Below are 17,192 nucleotides of genomic sequence, written 5' to 3'. Positions count from 1 at the left end.
TATGATACACTGTATTTTATGGGTGGCATGGTGTAACAATCCGGATACCACACAGCAGGGTAACGCTGGGAGTCCCTGCAGGTCTTTAGTGGTGATACGTTAGTTCACCTCGTGTCGTGTAACCAGGCTGTTTCATGTCCCGCTGCTCCCTCCCTCCCTCCCTCCCTCCCCTCCTCTTGGCAGTGGTTCTACCCGGCAGCACTCAGCATCTCTCCAGCAGTGGACTCAAGGACTTGTGCGACCACCTCGACGCGCAACAGAAGGCTCCCCTCTCTCAGCTCCGGACCGCGCAGCAGCAGCAGCAGCAGCAGCAGCAGCGCACAGGAGCAACTTTGACTCGCAGCATTACGCATGGCTCCGGCTCTGCGCAAACGCCGTTTTCCTGGAGGAAACTGATGGGATTGTAAAGAAAAATCAAAGACAGCAGCAGGAAGATTTAAGGGATTTTTGTTTGTCTTTTTGCTGTTGTTGAAGAGATTATTCTCCCCGTGCTGCTGCTGATGGTGATGATCTCCTCTGGATATCAGCTCGCAGTGTAGTCAGTACTAAAGCTGTACGTGAAGGTCCGACGCGTTATCCGAGCCTCTCCGTTCACACAGAGATGGATCTGTGGGGAGTTTATCTCTTCCATCTCATAACTTTGGGTAAGTGACGGCTTGAATCTATCAGATATGAGATGTTAGTAAGGATTAAGATAATCCAGCCTGCTCCGTCTGGACTGATCAGATCATTTTTAAATGTAAAAAAAAAAAAAAAAATCAAATAAAAATGAAAACAATTGCATTTGCATAAACTTAATTACTTAACGGTATGATTGACGCGGGTTTCTCATCAGTGTGCAGCGTGCTGTGCAAAAATGAGCTTTGTGCACACGCACGTGCTTACATGTGCGCGTGTGTGCGCGTGTAAAACCGTCCCTTTTCTCCAGAGGTCAGTGTGTGTGTGTGTGTGTGTGTGTGTGTGTGTGTGTGTGTGTGTGTGTGATTATTTTGGCCTCCTATCGGTATAATGTCCACATTCATGTATTTGAGCACTGCTGGCATCACGATATCTGTCATCATATATTTACATGAATTTACTGTTTTCATGCATATTTACCCACTTTATGTATCCAAAGTTTTTTCAGTGGCCTGATTCCTCATTCTAGTGAACCCACCCTCCCAGAGTGGCCATCCCCAGCACTACATCAGTCATTGCAGTGTGTGTCACTGAGCTCGCAGCTCTCCATGTAATTGAACCAAGCTGGAATATTGATTTTCGTGGCAACAATCCACAGTCTTGAGAGAGAAGAGAAGTGCGTGTTGTTGTTTGCCTCGAAGTGTCTCTGTGTCACTAAAACACAAAATGTGTCAATCCCAGTTCAGGCTGCTGCTGCTGCTGCTGCTGCTAACTGTAACTAATGTCATTAAACAACCAGGTGATGGCCAGGACACCAGAGGTAATGATCCTGGTTTTAATTGGCTGCAGCTCATCCTGCTCAACAACAACAAAAAACATGCATCATATCTTACCTGTCTTTATTCATTATTAATGTCCTCTTTGGAGCTCTTCATTAGAGGGAGGAATGCAGTTGGAAATGCTGAGTGGAAAGAGAAGAACGCAGTTTGCTCTGTGAATCAGCTCGTCTCCCTGTAATGACATCCAACGGTCACACATTTATTTGGCTGGTAATTAGAAACAGACGGGGACACTCTGCTGCGTGCGCTCCAGCCATATGCCTGAAAACGACTCGTTCCTGTGTAGCTTATTGCAAACCTTCGTATTCAGATGGAGGAAATTTAAAAAAAAAAAAAAAAAAAAGTAGGATAAATGGCAGATAAGATGAGTTTTTTGTTGTTGTTGTTGTTGTTGTGAGGTGCTGATGCTGATTCCAGCCTGTTAAGCCATCTGCCTGAATCAATTAGCCGAGACCGAACTGCAAAAGGTCACAAACTCCGGCCTGTTCGGATGACTCAATCCATCCTATGTGGCATTCGGGGCAGTTTCTGTGATTTCTAAAGGCTTACTGCTCCGGATACCTGCGAGCCAACACACACACACACACACACACACACACACACACACACACACACACACAGAGAGGGCCTCAAAATCACCACCACCATTTTCCAGGAAGAGCTCTTAAAGCAAACACCAGCAGAAGGTATTTCTCAGCTGGGACGAGTGGTCATTAAGGGGTTTGGCATTGTTGGATTATTTCTTTGGCTTTTGTTGCCTGTCCTTGCCGGCTGAAATCATGTTGGAACAGCGCAGAGTTTCTGTGCTGTTATTTGTGCTCTATTAACTTTTCGAAAAACAGAGCCAGACCAAGTTTATATATGGGAATGAATGACAGTAAATCTGGTGGATTGTTTGGCTCCTTATCGAGTATCACTGACATGTCCTGTGTTTCCTGCTTTGACTTTGTCTGTCAGAGCGCTTTGTGAAAGCTCTGTTGAAGCCCAATATGAATAAAAGTATTACTTTTTGTCATATTTAAGCTTTTTTGAGGTCTTGTTATCAACGCTGATGCTCAAATTTATCATGTTTCCATCCAAATCAGAGCCGCAACGATGACTTACTGACAAGATGATTGAAAGAAAATCTCATTTCCAACTAATTTGTTTGCAGCTTCTTGATGAGGAACTAAGAAGTTTTAGAGAAGAAATTCAAAATTTTAATATTTATCGTTAAGGTAATGATACAAAATCAGATGATTGATCATTTTATTTACTTTTAGCTGCTGGTCAGTGGAGGCCACCACTGAGTCATCTACATACTTTTTTCAATGAATAATTAATGGAAATTAATACGTTCCATTGACCCTGAGATTTATTTCTCCATAACCGAGTAAAAGAGCTGTTCTCAAGGGAAAATAACGTAGAGATGTGGCAGGGTCCGCCACATAAACAGAGTAAAACAGTTTGAAATTGTTCTTGAGGTCAGTTTGTTGATTTTGTCCATTTAGTTTGATGAAGATCTGTTTCTTTGGGTTTTGGACTGTTGGTCAGGAATAAGAAGCACTCTGAAGACGTCACATTGAATTCTGGGAAATTGCAGATTAATTGTAAAAATCATTAATGATCAATCAGCTGGTTGACAGGAAAATGTTCTTTTTCCTTCTCATTATGAGACTGTTGAATGGAATATGTTCGAATTGTTTGTTTTTTGTCCGCCAATCAGACGAAAGGAGACATTTAAAAGACGTCAACTTTGGTATTTATTTTGCTATTTTCTGACATTTTCACCGCATCGAACAGTCGATGCCGTGAAAAATCATAAGCAATCGTGTTCAATCAGGATAAAACAACCGGTTTATTAAAAGCTTGCTCATGTGACATATTGGACTCTCTGGCATGTCGGTCTGAGCTGAGACGAGAACCTCGAGCAGCGATGATGGTCAGTCGAGTTCTGCGGGTTCCTGAAGAAGACATGAACGTAGCAGAAGGGTCATCTTAAGCATTCAGACGAGCTGTGAAGATCAAACTGAATCACTTTGGCCTCCGCTGTTATGAAAAATAAAAATGAATCCCAGCCAAGTGGTTGAATGTCCGAGCTCTGATCTTATCTGCATGATAAATGTGCACCACGGCTTGGCGTGACAGATCCGCACGGAGGCTCAGCATTACGTAGAATTAGGCACAAATGTGCAGCGTAAGTCTTTTTTCTTTTCTTTAGGTTGGATAAGAATAAGTTGACGTGGTAAAAAGGGGCATCGACGTTGAATTTAACATTAATGGGTCAAACAGAGAGTGTAGGAGGTGATCTCTCTGATGGCAACCAGACGGGCCGAGGCTGCACTGAAACAAGCACAGCAAAAAAACTGCTCTTATTTCTTCTGATGAAGTATTTTTTGATCGTTGTCGCTTTTAAAATTAGTCTTCAGTGAGTCGCAAACGAGAGGGCAAGTCAGAGACTGTGTAGTTCAAGACTGCGCTTCAACACTGGACATTTTTTAAAGAGACCTCAGGACAATTTCCAGCCATGGAAACAAAAAAACTGATATTTTAGAAGTCAGAACATCCCCAACTGTGTCTGTGTCGACAAAATCGGGGGTATTTGACCAGAAATCGGGAAATCCTCAAGCTGTGTTACTGGGAACAAAACCCGTTAAAGTGGGTGACAGCAACGGCTGTTTTTAAACGAGAAGTTAAAGGACACCTCCGACCGTTTTTTTGGTGCCTCAGTCCTAACAGATCATAAGCATATCCATGGTTTGCAGAAACACACATTGCCGACATTTATTCTGCTGACTTGGGTCTTTTTATTTTAGCTGCGTAAGATTCACTATTTTTAGCCTCCTTCCTCAGTCGGAGCGGCCTTCTCGCTCCCCACAGCCGACCAGTCTCAGCCCACCATCATGCCATATTTTTTGATTTAATGGTTTTGACATTGTGGGGATATGACCTGGGCCTTTAATGGAGACAGATAAGTACTGCCAAGCATCCTATTACCTAGCATATTGGCTGGCCTCTTGTAGGGGATTTGTCATGAATCTCATTTGAGGCAGGTTAGCACCCGTGGCCAACATACAGCCCATCACACACGCTCAGGCTTCCTTCGTGTGGGGCGAACAGGTCGGCCACGGCAATACCAGTAAAATGTCTGTAGACTTCGATACCACATAAACACCGGAAGACTTTTATAACCTTCACACTCACTGGGGTTAAACATGTGTTCAGCTTCACACACGTCACCACTAAAGAAGATGTTTTTACAGCATCTCAGCTTTGGAGATTCAATATATTCATTATTGTGCGATTGTGACGTAATTTTATAGCATTTTTAAAACGTATTCTGTCACCTAATGGGAAGCTGATGCACTAACTGACTCTCAACAGTCATAATAATAAACAGTTTTTCTTTTTGGTGAAAGCATTTTTTTTTTTTTTTTATAGCACGTTTGATTTATGGACTCGTTGGTTTTCTTAATGAGTTCCACGAGAAGAACTGACATTTAACTTTGTTTATTTCTAAGGAGCTGTCATCTAACAGACTAAATTTGTTTGTACTGATCGAAGGGAAAATGCATCCCTCATCCAGACCTCATTACCGTCCACATCTGTTTTGCTATCTGCAAATGAATGAAGTGAAACTAAAAGAATAAATAAAAAAAATCTGGTACCACTTGCACGTTTTCAAATTAATTTTTCACATTTCGCCTCGGGAGCATTTTACTCAAAAGTAAAGTGTTCAGCCAAACACAATAAATAAAGTATGCTCTCTCTATGATTGCACATTTATTGGTACAAGCAGTGAAATCAACAAATATGGACAATAAACTTTCTAAGTACTCTCAGCTGGCAGTTTATATCAAAGAGGATAAACCAAATATCTGAATCGCCAGCAGGATTCAGCAGCGCCGCAAACTCCAAAATGGCCATAAAGTTGAACAAGCAGATTTCAACAAAAACTGAACATTATAAGCTTCATTAAAAGGGGAATTTATTGAAGGGTTGTTGTATTTGACTGTATTAATTTCAGCTGCTTTACGTGGAAACTGTATAAATGAATGTTTAAGGTAAGACAAGATAAGCCTTTATTGATCCACAGTGGAGGGATTTGATTGTTGCAGCAGCACAAGAAAAGAAGAAAGTAAATGGAAAGGTAAAAATAAGTCAATAGAATGTGTATAAAAAAAAGTACAATAAGGTACAAGAGCAATTTAAGACAGTGTTATGGGCAGTTGAATCCATCTGTGTCAAACTGGAACGACAGTCTTTAGGATTTAGACAGAAGACGGTATATTGGTGGTCTGTTTTGGTCCGCCAATTTGTGTTTCCACCTCCACTGCTATGTAAATCCGAGCCGTCGACATGCCGGCAATTGCGTAAGACGGGTGGAGGTGTCGAGTTTTAAAACCAGGAAACAGCTGATCACAGCAGTCAGTCCATCACTTCATCCACGGACGTCAAGATGAGCAACTGGACAGCTGCTGAGATCCAGGAGATGCAGCGTCTCCTCGGTCTCTGTAGCTGTCTTCACTGTCCGCTTGTCGCTGTAGCGGCAAGCTACTAACAGTCGCTGCTTTCAAATTAAAAGCCCCCCCGCTAACAGCCAAGTTCTAAACTCCAGTGGGGTGCAATGTAAAGCTCTTACTTTGAAGACAAATTCGACCTGCTTCAATGTTCACACCAAACTTTGTGATTCAAGTGACGTCACATGTTTACGGCTACATCAGTGGCGGCTTTTTGGAAAAGAAGGAATATTACACCTCCTTTTAGAAAGACAAAGCGGCACATTGCAGCCTTTAACTTGCTGCAAATGTGCCACCATTTCTATTTAAAAGGGGCTACTGACAGCCCACAAGTGGCCCTAATGACTCCGTAAGGACACTCCCACACCATGTAAGGACACTCCCACACCATGTAAGGACACTCCCACACCATGTAAGGACACTCCCACACAGTGTTTAAAAGCTTGTGACTCCCCTCCAGTTAGTTAGAAATGAAGAAGCCGATTGGATGAGAGGTGACACGTCTTCAAGAAACTGAAACAGCACCCCAACTGTGCTCTTCCATTTCCTCTCCTTCAGTCCCTCTTTGTGAAATTAGGAAACAAGCCCATAAAAAAATCCTGAATCTGTCCATTTGTCCAGATCCACACTTACTAAAATTAATGTTAATGGGATCTGTTGTGGGGCCGAGACACATCCTCCGTCCATGTTTCATGGAAGTCTGTTCAGTAGTTTATATGTAAACCTGCTGACAAACCAACAAACAGATAAACAAATGGGTGTAAACAAAACCGCCGTAAAGTAAAACTAGGACAAAGACACAACATGTACTATGAGGGACATTTAACTGAGATGTTTGATACGGACATGGACCTCTGAGATTTCTTGTAACGTCTCAGCCAACAGACATTCAGGCACCATATTTGCAAAATCAGCCAATACAGCAGATACAGACGGAGCTGTAACAGCAGGGTTCACGTTCATTAGTTTAAAATGGCCTTCAAGTGTGAATCTGAGGGGACGAAGAACAAACACCGTGGCTGCAGTCGTGACTTAATGCACCCGTCCTGATGTTCACCTCACTTTTAAAATAACTGATTATTTGTCCTCAGGAGACGGTTGTAGCCTCTCATTTGCCTCGCGGTCTACAGGAAGTCAAACTCTATAGAGGATATGAGTTTTCCATCTAAACCCTATCGATATATATGAGTAACATTCACTCGCTGGCGGAGCTCGAGGCTTAAAAGCTTTCCAGACACAATGGCTGTTATACTTTTTCCTGTGGGCAGCGTCTGTTCCCCAGCCTTTTGTCAGAGCGCTTAAAGTTGCCTTTGTGTTTAATTAGCGAGGTTTCTAAAATGTGCCGTGGAGCTGGCACACTGCCATTCATCCGGTGTCAGTCAGTCTGATAGCTCTGACCTTTAATGGTGACAGTATTCAATTTATCACGTAATCATCTGCCTACAATATTGAACTATTATAACTTCAACCAGTACATAAAGTTTGGAGGAAAAAAAGGCTGAAAAAGAAGGAGGGCAAGCGTCAGAGCCGGCTGCAGGAGGGTTACAGCCAAAGCCGGGGCATTGATTGGACGTGATGTATGTGGGTGAAGAATAAATGAGTCTGAGTTTAAAGCCCTAATCTATTATTGTAGTTGAGTGCCTACAGTTATATCACCGTTAACTCATTACTGAATGTGTTTACAATTCCGAGATTTACGTGATTGAGGGCAATATGACCGACAACAAGCCATGGGGAGACACAGAAGCCGACTCCTGTCCATCTTGCATTGATATTCGTGGCCTATAAGAGGCTTAGTGGCTTAGTTTGCCAAAAAAAAAACAGGATAAACCCTAATTTGGAATTATAGTCAAAAGCTGTAAAAACCTTGTCTGTACACATTTTCATCCCTGTGTCCAACTGTCTGTATTTAAGCGATTCTGTTCGCGTATTTTCGCACAGCAGTTACAAATTATGCATTTAACAACTCATTTAGATTATGAGGCTGACTTTCCTTCACGTATTGACATTTTTATTAGGTACTTAAAGCTGCTGCGGTCGATATTTTTTACATGTAGACTGGATCCAGTAAGCCCACAGATATTACTGCCCTACACTGCAGCTGAATGTAACACTACAGGTCATCTCACTCCAACACAGTCACCAGAATAAATACTGTATGTTTCTGCAAAACCACAGATATGTTGCAGCTTTACGCTGCTTTAGGTTCAGTTTTCAATTTTCCCTCAATGCCATTCCTATGCTCTGGTCAGGTTTAGAAAGGATCACGTTTTGGCTTAAAATACCTGTCTTGGTGGCCACGAACACATCTGGAGAGCACACACGTCTTCTCATAAAAAACACCGCCAGAAAGAGTCCCTCGGTCAGCTTAAAAATATCCAGCCGCTTCACACTCACGTTGAAATGCAGAGTCGGTCTGCAGTCCTCGGCTTTGCAGCCGCGTCACCTGCAAAACCAGACGTGAAAGTCGAGGTAATGAAGGTAATGTGATGTGCCAAGACAGTATGTAGCCTGTTGCCAGTGGTTTGCATGAGCATTAATTGCCAATATTTTATCCTGTCACCTGCTCTGTAAAAGTCTTCTTTAACCAATTAAAAAGCTCTATTGTCTCGGCACGCTCTGGTAAACAAAAGCAAACTCTTTTAAGGTCCAACATGAGCACAATGTGACAGTAAAAGCATTTAAATTAAAGTTTTCTTTATGTCTCCATCCAAAGAGCACCTCTAACAAACACAATTTGAGTTCAGGAAGCTGCTTCTATTTTTGGACCTTTCTGTTCATTTTCACCTCTTCGTGGTTTTGGTTCCCTCTCAGCCTCATTAGTTCTGTTCCCAGACGTAACAGAGAGCTATTTTTAAGGATAAGCTATAAAAGCTCACTGAATGCTACCTGCCAACACCAAACAAGAGACTAGCTGGTGAACATAGCGGAGCATCGAGCAGCTGAAGCATCAGGTGTTTCCATCAGCTGCTGCTGGAGACCAAACCAGAGCAGAAACCGAGCGCACACATGAAGCAGATATCCAGAAACACAACTTTTAAATATTGTCTCTCACTGATGAATGTGCAGTTTTATGAGAACTTTTTTTTAGGTGACGATATGTCAGTGATGAGTTCACTGCTTGTTTCAGTCGCCTCCCGTCCTGTGAAATAAAGCAAAGGGACAAAAGCTTGAGGGTCAGCTTTGAAGACTCGTATTTACATAATCCTCATTGATGTTACATTCATATTTTTCTGCATTAAACCCTTTTAATAAATCAAAGCTTTATCTTATCATGAACTGTCCCAAACTCAACTTCCTTAATATCATGGAGAAAACAGTGACTGAGTATTGTTCTTCTATAAAACTCTGCAACTCCTGATGCAGTTTTTGTTTACTTCCAAGGATCAATGCAGCAGAACCAGAGGTATCATCTCATGTTTTTATTTCATGCGCTCCTTCTTGTTACAACCTGATGCCCACATTACCCACAATGCAACATGTCTGTCAACTCCTTGATCAGAGATTTGGTTAAACATAACTTGAGGTGAACTGTCTGGTTAGTAGGTCGGGCGCTTTGTGTCGTCTCAGTGTTTGTGTGTCATCGTGTCGTTCCCAAAGAAAACTAATGGAAGACAAAACAAGTCAAGTTTATTCATGAAGCAGATTTACAAACGACCCACGCACACAACGCACGTCACAGACGCAGGTCAACAGTCGGCCGCATCGTTTGGACTCAAACGCCAGCGAATAAAAGTACATTTGAGCCTGGAGTCAATGTAGCGGGCAGATGTAATGATCGCCCCTCAGCTTACAGAACAGGACACAATATAACACAATGACGACAACACAGACAAGAAAACAAACAGAGATTAAATAACAAAACAAAAAGGAACAAGAGATTCACAAATATACACACAGGAAGAAGAAACAGGATGAATCTCTAAATAAAGGAACAGTGATACAGAAAATCTGCTTTAAGACGAGAAAACAAAAAGTTGTGACATGAAGATCAAATCTTGTTTACATGTAACTTTTTCACATGCAGAAGCTTTTATCTCAACGTCCTTTAACACAAAGGGAACCAGAAACAGATTCTGATCGGAGCATCTTAGTGAATAAAGGATGTACGAGGCACAAAGATCCTTTCAGACAATTCAGCATGTAGACACATTCTGATACCGGTGAAATTGACATTTTATATCAAGACTTGGACCGATGCAGAGATAATGTGAGTACAATGACAACGTAAGCTACTGTGGACGTATTAAATGTCATACATATTTAAAAAAAAGCAACAACTTAACATCTTCCTCCAAATGTGTTTAAACGCTCGGACCGAAGCGGTTTAGAGTAAAATCATTAACTTTGATCGATGGTCGCGCAACGGCGAACACTGACAAAGGTTTTGGCAAAAGAAACAGACTCCCCTGCTGTGGTTGGAGCTGGAGAAACACAGTCTGGCTCACGGTTAGATGGTTTGTCTTTTGGAGGAAGAAAACTCGTGACTCTTGGTGGTTGTAAATCAATCCGTCTGACCGTACACTTTGTTTTGTTCGATTTGAGTGTTTTCCGTGAAACTGCTGAGCGAGCAGTCGGTCCACCAGTTGCATAATTGGATGAAATGCTGTGGTTTCGGTGGAATAAGGAACACACTCATAAAATTACCGCTGTTCGGTTGGCTTGGAGAAGCTTCAGGATTTTACATCTGGGACGGACGTGGACACGCTGTACTCTATAATCTCAATGAGCTGCAGTATCTGCTTTCACCCGGCCCCCCGCTTCCCTTTGTCTGCCACAACATTCCCCTCACTTATCATCTTTCAGGTCAGTATCTCAGATCTCAGCTCTGATTCTCTTGCTACCTGTAAGACGATGTCCTCTATTACGCTCGTAGGTTATGTTCAAAAAGTGAGACAGCACTACGAATCGACTGCAACTGTCAAAAGCATCTGCGGTCGTTGTCCGGAGCTGAAGTGACGGCTGACAGAGTTTATTTTTAATCTGCAGGAAACTCTGATTGAAATCTGAAAAAAGTCTGGAGATAGAAGGTGATAATGATGGGGCGCTGGAGTAAGTAGGGCTCCTGATCGGGCTAAAAGCAGCGTCTCCCTCTCCATTAGACCTGTTAGGAAATTCAAAAAATGGCTCGGAGGTTATAGCCATACAATGGCCTCTATGGGCCAAACAGAGGCTCATTAACTCGGAGTCTGTCGGTGGTTATCCAGAGAGAAAGACTGTTCCAGACGAGTAGGCACAGCCTCATTGTGACACGATTTCAAATGGAGGGCTTAGGCTCCGCTTCCTGCCTTCTTGTTGCATTTCTGGGACACTGCTGAATCTATTTGGGGTGAGTGAAGTTTCATGAAGATGGATGGAAGCAAATCTTAGAAGAGTACATGCGACAAAAGGTCCAAGGACGTTTTTGTTTTTTTTCCCCTTTGGCCTCCTCCCTGCAGTTAGCTGAGTGTGAAATGAGTATTTTCATTACAGATACGGCTTCTGATTGGCAGAAGTTGATTTACTGATGTTGATACTGATGATTTTCACTTTTTTTTTTTTTTCTACTCAAACACAGGTGTGACATCAGCAGTAAGCTGGTAACAACACTGCAGTTTCCTTGCAGACTTTGGTGACACTCAGAGAAGTAATCCTCTTAAAGACGAGCAGACGTTGGCTGTTTTAAAAGCGTAAATAAGGCTCTCGCTCTCTCTCACGGCGATGTAATAACCCTGCGTCAAATTTGAACTTCTTTTTTGATTAATATAGTGAGTATCTGTTTCCTCTTTGACTTGCTGGCATTAATAACCACAGAGTTCAGGCAGTGAAGTGACTTTTAGATGAACCAGTCATCTGTTCTAGGGTTATTTTTTTCTCCCTCCACATAGAAATGACAGCTGCTGATATTCATTCCTTTTACTTTCTTTTTTTTTTTTCCTGCGATGAAGAGCTGCTGTATCACACAGTGTGGTCAGCATTCAGGCAGCTCCGTGTAGAAGTATCTCCTGCAGTTACAGCAAAACTTACTGCTTAGATAAAAATAAGTCCCCACACCTTCTTAGACATTATTTTCAAGGACTTTTTTTTTAACTTTCCAGTATTAATTTCCTCACAGTCAAGGAACCAACAAAGCATGATATCAAAACAAGGATCAAGGTTAATAATTGTATAAACACTGAGAATTTCAGTCTGTCACAAAATGCATAAATTCAAGCATTATGAATGTCATAATGTTTCAAGGATCTGTTGGACCCTGTAAAAAAAAAAGTCTCTCACTCAAAGTATTTGTGCCCAGCAGGTATTCAAAGGGAAACTGTGCCACAGAAATAAAACGCACGTTTTTTCCTCTCACCTGCAGCACTTTTCATCCGTCTGGATTGTTCTGGTGTGAGCTCCCGAAAATGGAACGAGAAGCCGCACGGCTGCTCACAGTGCCACAAAAATATTCAGTGTTCTCTTTCTATCACACTGTACTCTGCATCCATGCAGAATGAAAACGTGACCTCATGGACGAGGGGTTTGTGTTCGTAACAGCGCTGGATGTTAACATGAATGGCATCCGCTTCAGCTGAGCCAGAAGATCAGGAGCTTAGTTAGCTGTGTTAAGATCACGACGAACGCATTCGTCCGTGCAGTAACACGAAAAATAAATTCTTCTTCATTAAACCAACAATTAACAATGATTATTTTGAGTAATCACAATACATCCTCACACGTGAACGACTGAGCAGGTCAATTTTCAGTGAACCTCAAAATGATCACCATAGTTTTTTGGTTGAGTTTTAGGAAAGAAAACAACTTGGTTAGGTCTTGGTTTGGCTGAAAAAAACTATATTACTTGTAACTTGTAACAAACATTGCCCATGTTACACATGTTATGTCAGTTATGTAATGTACTTAATGTAACAAAGCTACGTTAGCCGGACTCATGGTTGACTTTTTTAAAAAAATGTTACCGACTGATATCTCTGAAACTTGTCCACTCACACTGAAACAATCTTGATGGATCAATAGTGTTACAAGTAAGAGGGAACCCTTGGGTGAAATGTCCCTTTAAGCAGTGTGGGACAAAAAGGAGAAAAGAAGTTTATAAACTAAGCTCAACGCCAGAAAAGAAGCTCGGAGGACGAAGCTTGCGTATGATGGATGCCGCAGCCTCGTATCATCGTGGTCCCAACACGAGTTTTCTGACAGGCAGGATGAACGAGCTCACCGAACTGAACTTTCTTATATCTGCAGTCGTGCATACGCTCTATATGCTGTATTACTGCTATTATTTAATTAAAATAAGTGCAGCCTCAAACTTTATAGTATTTAATTACTGTTTCATTGTTTGTTTACATGCAGAGGCAAGTGAATTACGCTGCAGTTCAGCCAGCAAATGGAATAGTTTCTTATCAGCGTTCCCAGACTAGACCATGTACCAGCTGAGCTATGGCACCACGCACTTTTTCAATGAAATTTATTCGCTATCTTTATGCCTAGGAGGAGCTCTTCAGTTAATCAAATCAGTGAAATCAGTTTGTGGCTTCATCGCAGCCACAATAAAACGGAATGACTGGAATGGCTTGTTTGCACGATGTGAATTGAATTATTGTCTACACCAGGAAATATGAAATACCGTAAATAAATGTTTTTAAAAAATGGCAGCAAGATCAGAAACTGGCAGCAACGGCCCTGTGTCCCAACAGGATTGCTGTTAATACTGTAGTCTGAGTGGAAAAAATACAGCCTAATCTTGTTTACCACATCTGAACGACAAGTATTCAGAGCCTTTACGTCTTTGTGGGTTGAGTGAATGTATGTTGGAGCGATGTGGAGGCTCCCTGACGTCATTCAAACTTTAAAACATGCTGAAATAAAGTAAATTGCAAAAGTATATTTGTAATATTCACAAGATAATTCACACAACTCATACATCAGGTTCAATATCTGTGGTCACCACAGCACAACACTGTGTATGACTGTGGTTTGATTTTTGTGATTTAGTTGCAGTTCTGCATACACGGTACACTGGTTTATTGATGAGCACTGACAAGAGGTCTGAAAATCCCCAAAAAGTACAGGACAAGTGTACTGGAAACTAAATGTGCCTGCGCTGTGTGTATGCTGACCTATCCAGAGTGTTTCCTGCTTGTTCACAGCGGTAGACGGATGGATGAGTCACTGCTGCTGAGTGGAAGGCTACTGGTTTGGTCCTAATACGATTAATAAAAGGTTTAAATGTAGATCGATATAGATCAGAGAGTAATTCCTGGTCAAAGTTTTGAGTGAAGCTGCACTTTAATTAATAAAACACCTCGAAGTGTTCAGTCACGTGTTTAAACATGTGAGACTCGTGTGATGTTACACCACAAGAGGCCTTTAATCAAGGTTTATATAACAAAAGATTGTCGCAAAAAAACCCACTTTGTTTCCATTTTCATTGTCATAGTTGAAAAGATTATCCTTCAAATTCACTGAACTAATTGACAGAAATGTATTCAGCAGCTCTTTTGTTAATTTAATCAACCATTTAAGTCATTTATCAGTAAAACAGTCTCAAGTTCCAGATTCTTAGTTTTAAGGATTTGTTTCTTTTCCAAATGTCAGAAGAAAAAGAATTGAATCATTCAGAAGTTTAAACTTTCAGAGAGATAAAACAAGCAGTGGCAACAAGAAGATGTGACTTTGAGCTCTGGGAGAAAATTGAATTACCTCTGCCAGTTAGCTCGATGTTTTCCCCTGTGTCCGTTTGTTGGTTTGTAGGCAGGCATTCACAAAAACTACTGAATGGATTTCCACAAAACCTGAACAGCGGATGTGTCTCAGCCCAGAATAGACCCTGTTAATTTTTGGAGCAGATCCAGAAAAAGGGACAGATGTTGGAATTCCTTTCTTACTGTCTTTAAAATTGCGAGATATGATTTTCTTTTGAGGTTCTCGTAAATTTCTGCGGGAATAATGCATGGATCTTGATCAGGCATATTTAGGCAGCTGGTAATCTGAGCGAGTACAAAATGGGGACTGTCAGACCTCTGAAGAGGTAACTGGCTGCCAAAAATAACCATTAGTTGCACCTCCATCCACATACTTTAGTTTGGTGTAGAGTGTTGGCAGCACTCTGCTTCCCTCTGCTATCTGCATGTTGCTGTCGAAACATCAACCTCTTAGAAAAAAAACGACGTCCATGCTGAACGTGGCATGTAAACCATGTTTGAAAGGATAACTTCTCCCGTGTGAGTGTTTTTCCACTCTGTCCTCGTAGTGGGAAATCTACAGCATTACAAAAGTGAGATTGGTGGGTGGAAGGATGGTCCAGGAACAACACTAACATGGTGATATTGGATTGTGCACGCAAGACTACAGTCCACAATGCCAAGAATTCATACCCACAAACATACAATATGCAGTATGCTAACTGTAATGTACAACCAAGTCACAGATGCTGAGCTGCAGCAAAGATTCAGTCGATGGAGATGGACAGATTTTCTCATTGAGTGTGAGAAAGTACCTTGTTATTCTCAACACTAGAAGATAATAAAAGTCTCTTTGAATTGACGACAGAGCTGAATATACAGTATGTTATTACAAGGAGCTGATTCATCCGATCAGTGAAAGGTACCCTGGAAATTCAGTTCAGTTCAACGAAGCAGCATGCTGAAATAATGAGTCGACTGATGTTCTCCTGTGTAACCTTGTGCTGTGGAGATGATAGAGGCTGGGCCAAGTGCTGCTCGACTCCTCCAGTGTGTGCAAAGGAAAGGAAGCACGCCATTACCAAGGCAGCAGACAGGAACCGGCTGGAGGGCACCTGTCTGTGTGAGCTGCAGTGGATTTACAACATCTGCTCCATGCAGGAGAGCATGCCACCTCCGCTCACCAAAACTGGATTAATTATTTCAGACACAGGGAGCGACGCAGCCAACAAATTGCAAATTGTGTGCACAGAAGATCCCCGTCTCACGTTGAGCTCAGTGAGACTCGTACAGCGTCCCTGGAAGTTATTGAATGTTTGTTCAGTGTCAGGGTTGGTTTGGTTATGTTAACGTTTGCTAGAACCTTTTAGATTAACATTATTGATTCTGTATTTTGAGGGAAATATGCAGTGAGCGTGTTCTACGCCCACAACTTTCTTGGAAAGAGCAGTTCAGCACACGTCTCATTAATGGCCAGTGTGTGACGAGACGCTGGCCTCGTTTGTAGCGGCCTTTGACTCTGTCACCACCCTGTAGATCCAAATCCCTTCCCACTCCATGCCTTGTTAGGCCCTAATTAATTGGATCAAGTGAATGCCACTAAGCGTTTGACAGCTCTCTGTGAGTGATAACTGTGAAACCAGAGCCACATTCCCATGGATATGCCCCTGGAGAAGAATCGCTCCGTATTAGGGTCCATTGAATCTCTGCCACACACATCCCGGGAGATTCAACACTGCTGCTGTGATAAGAAGCAGCAAAACCGCAATGGGCTCGGAAGTTATTTTCTGTGGTACTGTGTAAAGATAAATATATCTCCACAGTGGTTAGTATGATAGAACATGTACAGTACATGTTACAAAAAACATGGCACTATAATCTTTAATATTTAATGAAATCGAAGCCCATTTGATTATATATATACAGTATATGATTATGTGTATATATGCATTTTTTTGCATGTTTTATTCATGCAGAGTTTAAATTTTTCATGGCAGTCAGACATTTCTGCACTGAATAAAGATTGTTTTCACACTTGCGCGAGGGATTTACGGGGAAACGATGCTTTGTAATCCAACGTAATTTAATCTCTTTGGTATAAGCCTCAGTGTTCACTCTCTTTACTCTGTATTCTGTATTACTGCTGTGTTAAATTACTACCAATGCAAATGGAACATCCCACTGTTGCTGCTGCTACACAGACGAATCACAAGATGATTTATTGTGAAAAAAGTCATGGGAAAGAAAGAAAGACTTGCTTTTAGTTTTGCCCGGTGGCCACTTGTGGTATTGCAGCAAAAAGAAAATCCTCCTGTGCCTCCCCAAAAAATATTTTCTCCATGTTTAAAGTAAAACTATAAAGCTGCTGACAGGACACGTCGAACTGGTGCCGTCTTTGGATCCAGTATCAGATTATCATACATAGTGATTGGCTTTCGACTTTAGCACTGTTTTCTTCGTTTAGAAGTCACTGCTATTTTGGAGTAAAGGAACAAGAAGGAACAGCCACAGCGAGCATAAAAATTTGATTTTCTGTTATATTCTCTGTTGTAGCAATTAACCACACTTTCTGTTACCAC

The 17,192-nt window shown here is 41.7% G+C and overlaps 1 protein-coding gene across 1 annotated transcript in view; it reads left to right on the top strand.

Annotated features, from left to right (window-relative positions):
- The first annotated feature begins 389 nt into the window (after positions 1 to 389).
- Positions 390 to 17,192, top strand: part of gfra4b (GDNF family receptor alpha 4b) — a 46,207-nt gene continuing 29,404 nt past the window's right edge. The window contains exon 1 of the mRNA XM_037076088.1: positions 390 to 644. Coding sequence (XP_036931983.1) covers positions 602 to 644 — 43 coding nt within the window. The 5' untranslated portion in view covers positions 390 to 601. The remainder of the gene's footprint in view (positions 645 to 17,192) is intronic.

The sequence above is a fragment of the Acanthopagrus latus genome, chromosome 18 (genome assembly GCF_904848185.1).
Source record: "Acanthopagrus latus isolate v.2019 chromosome 18, fAcaLat1.1, whole genome shotgun sequence".
Lineage (NCBI taxonomy): Eukaryota > Metazoa > Chordata > Actinopteri > Spariformes > Sparidae > Acanthopagrus > Acanthopagrus latus.
This window is presented reverse-complemented; position numbering and strand designations above follow the sequence as displayed.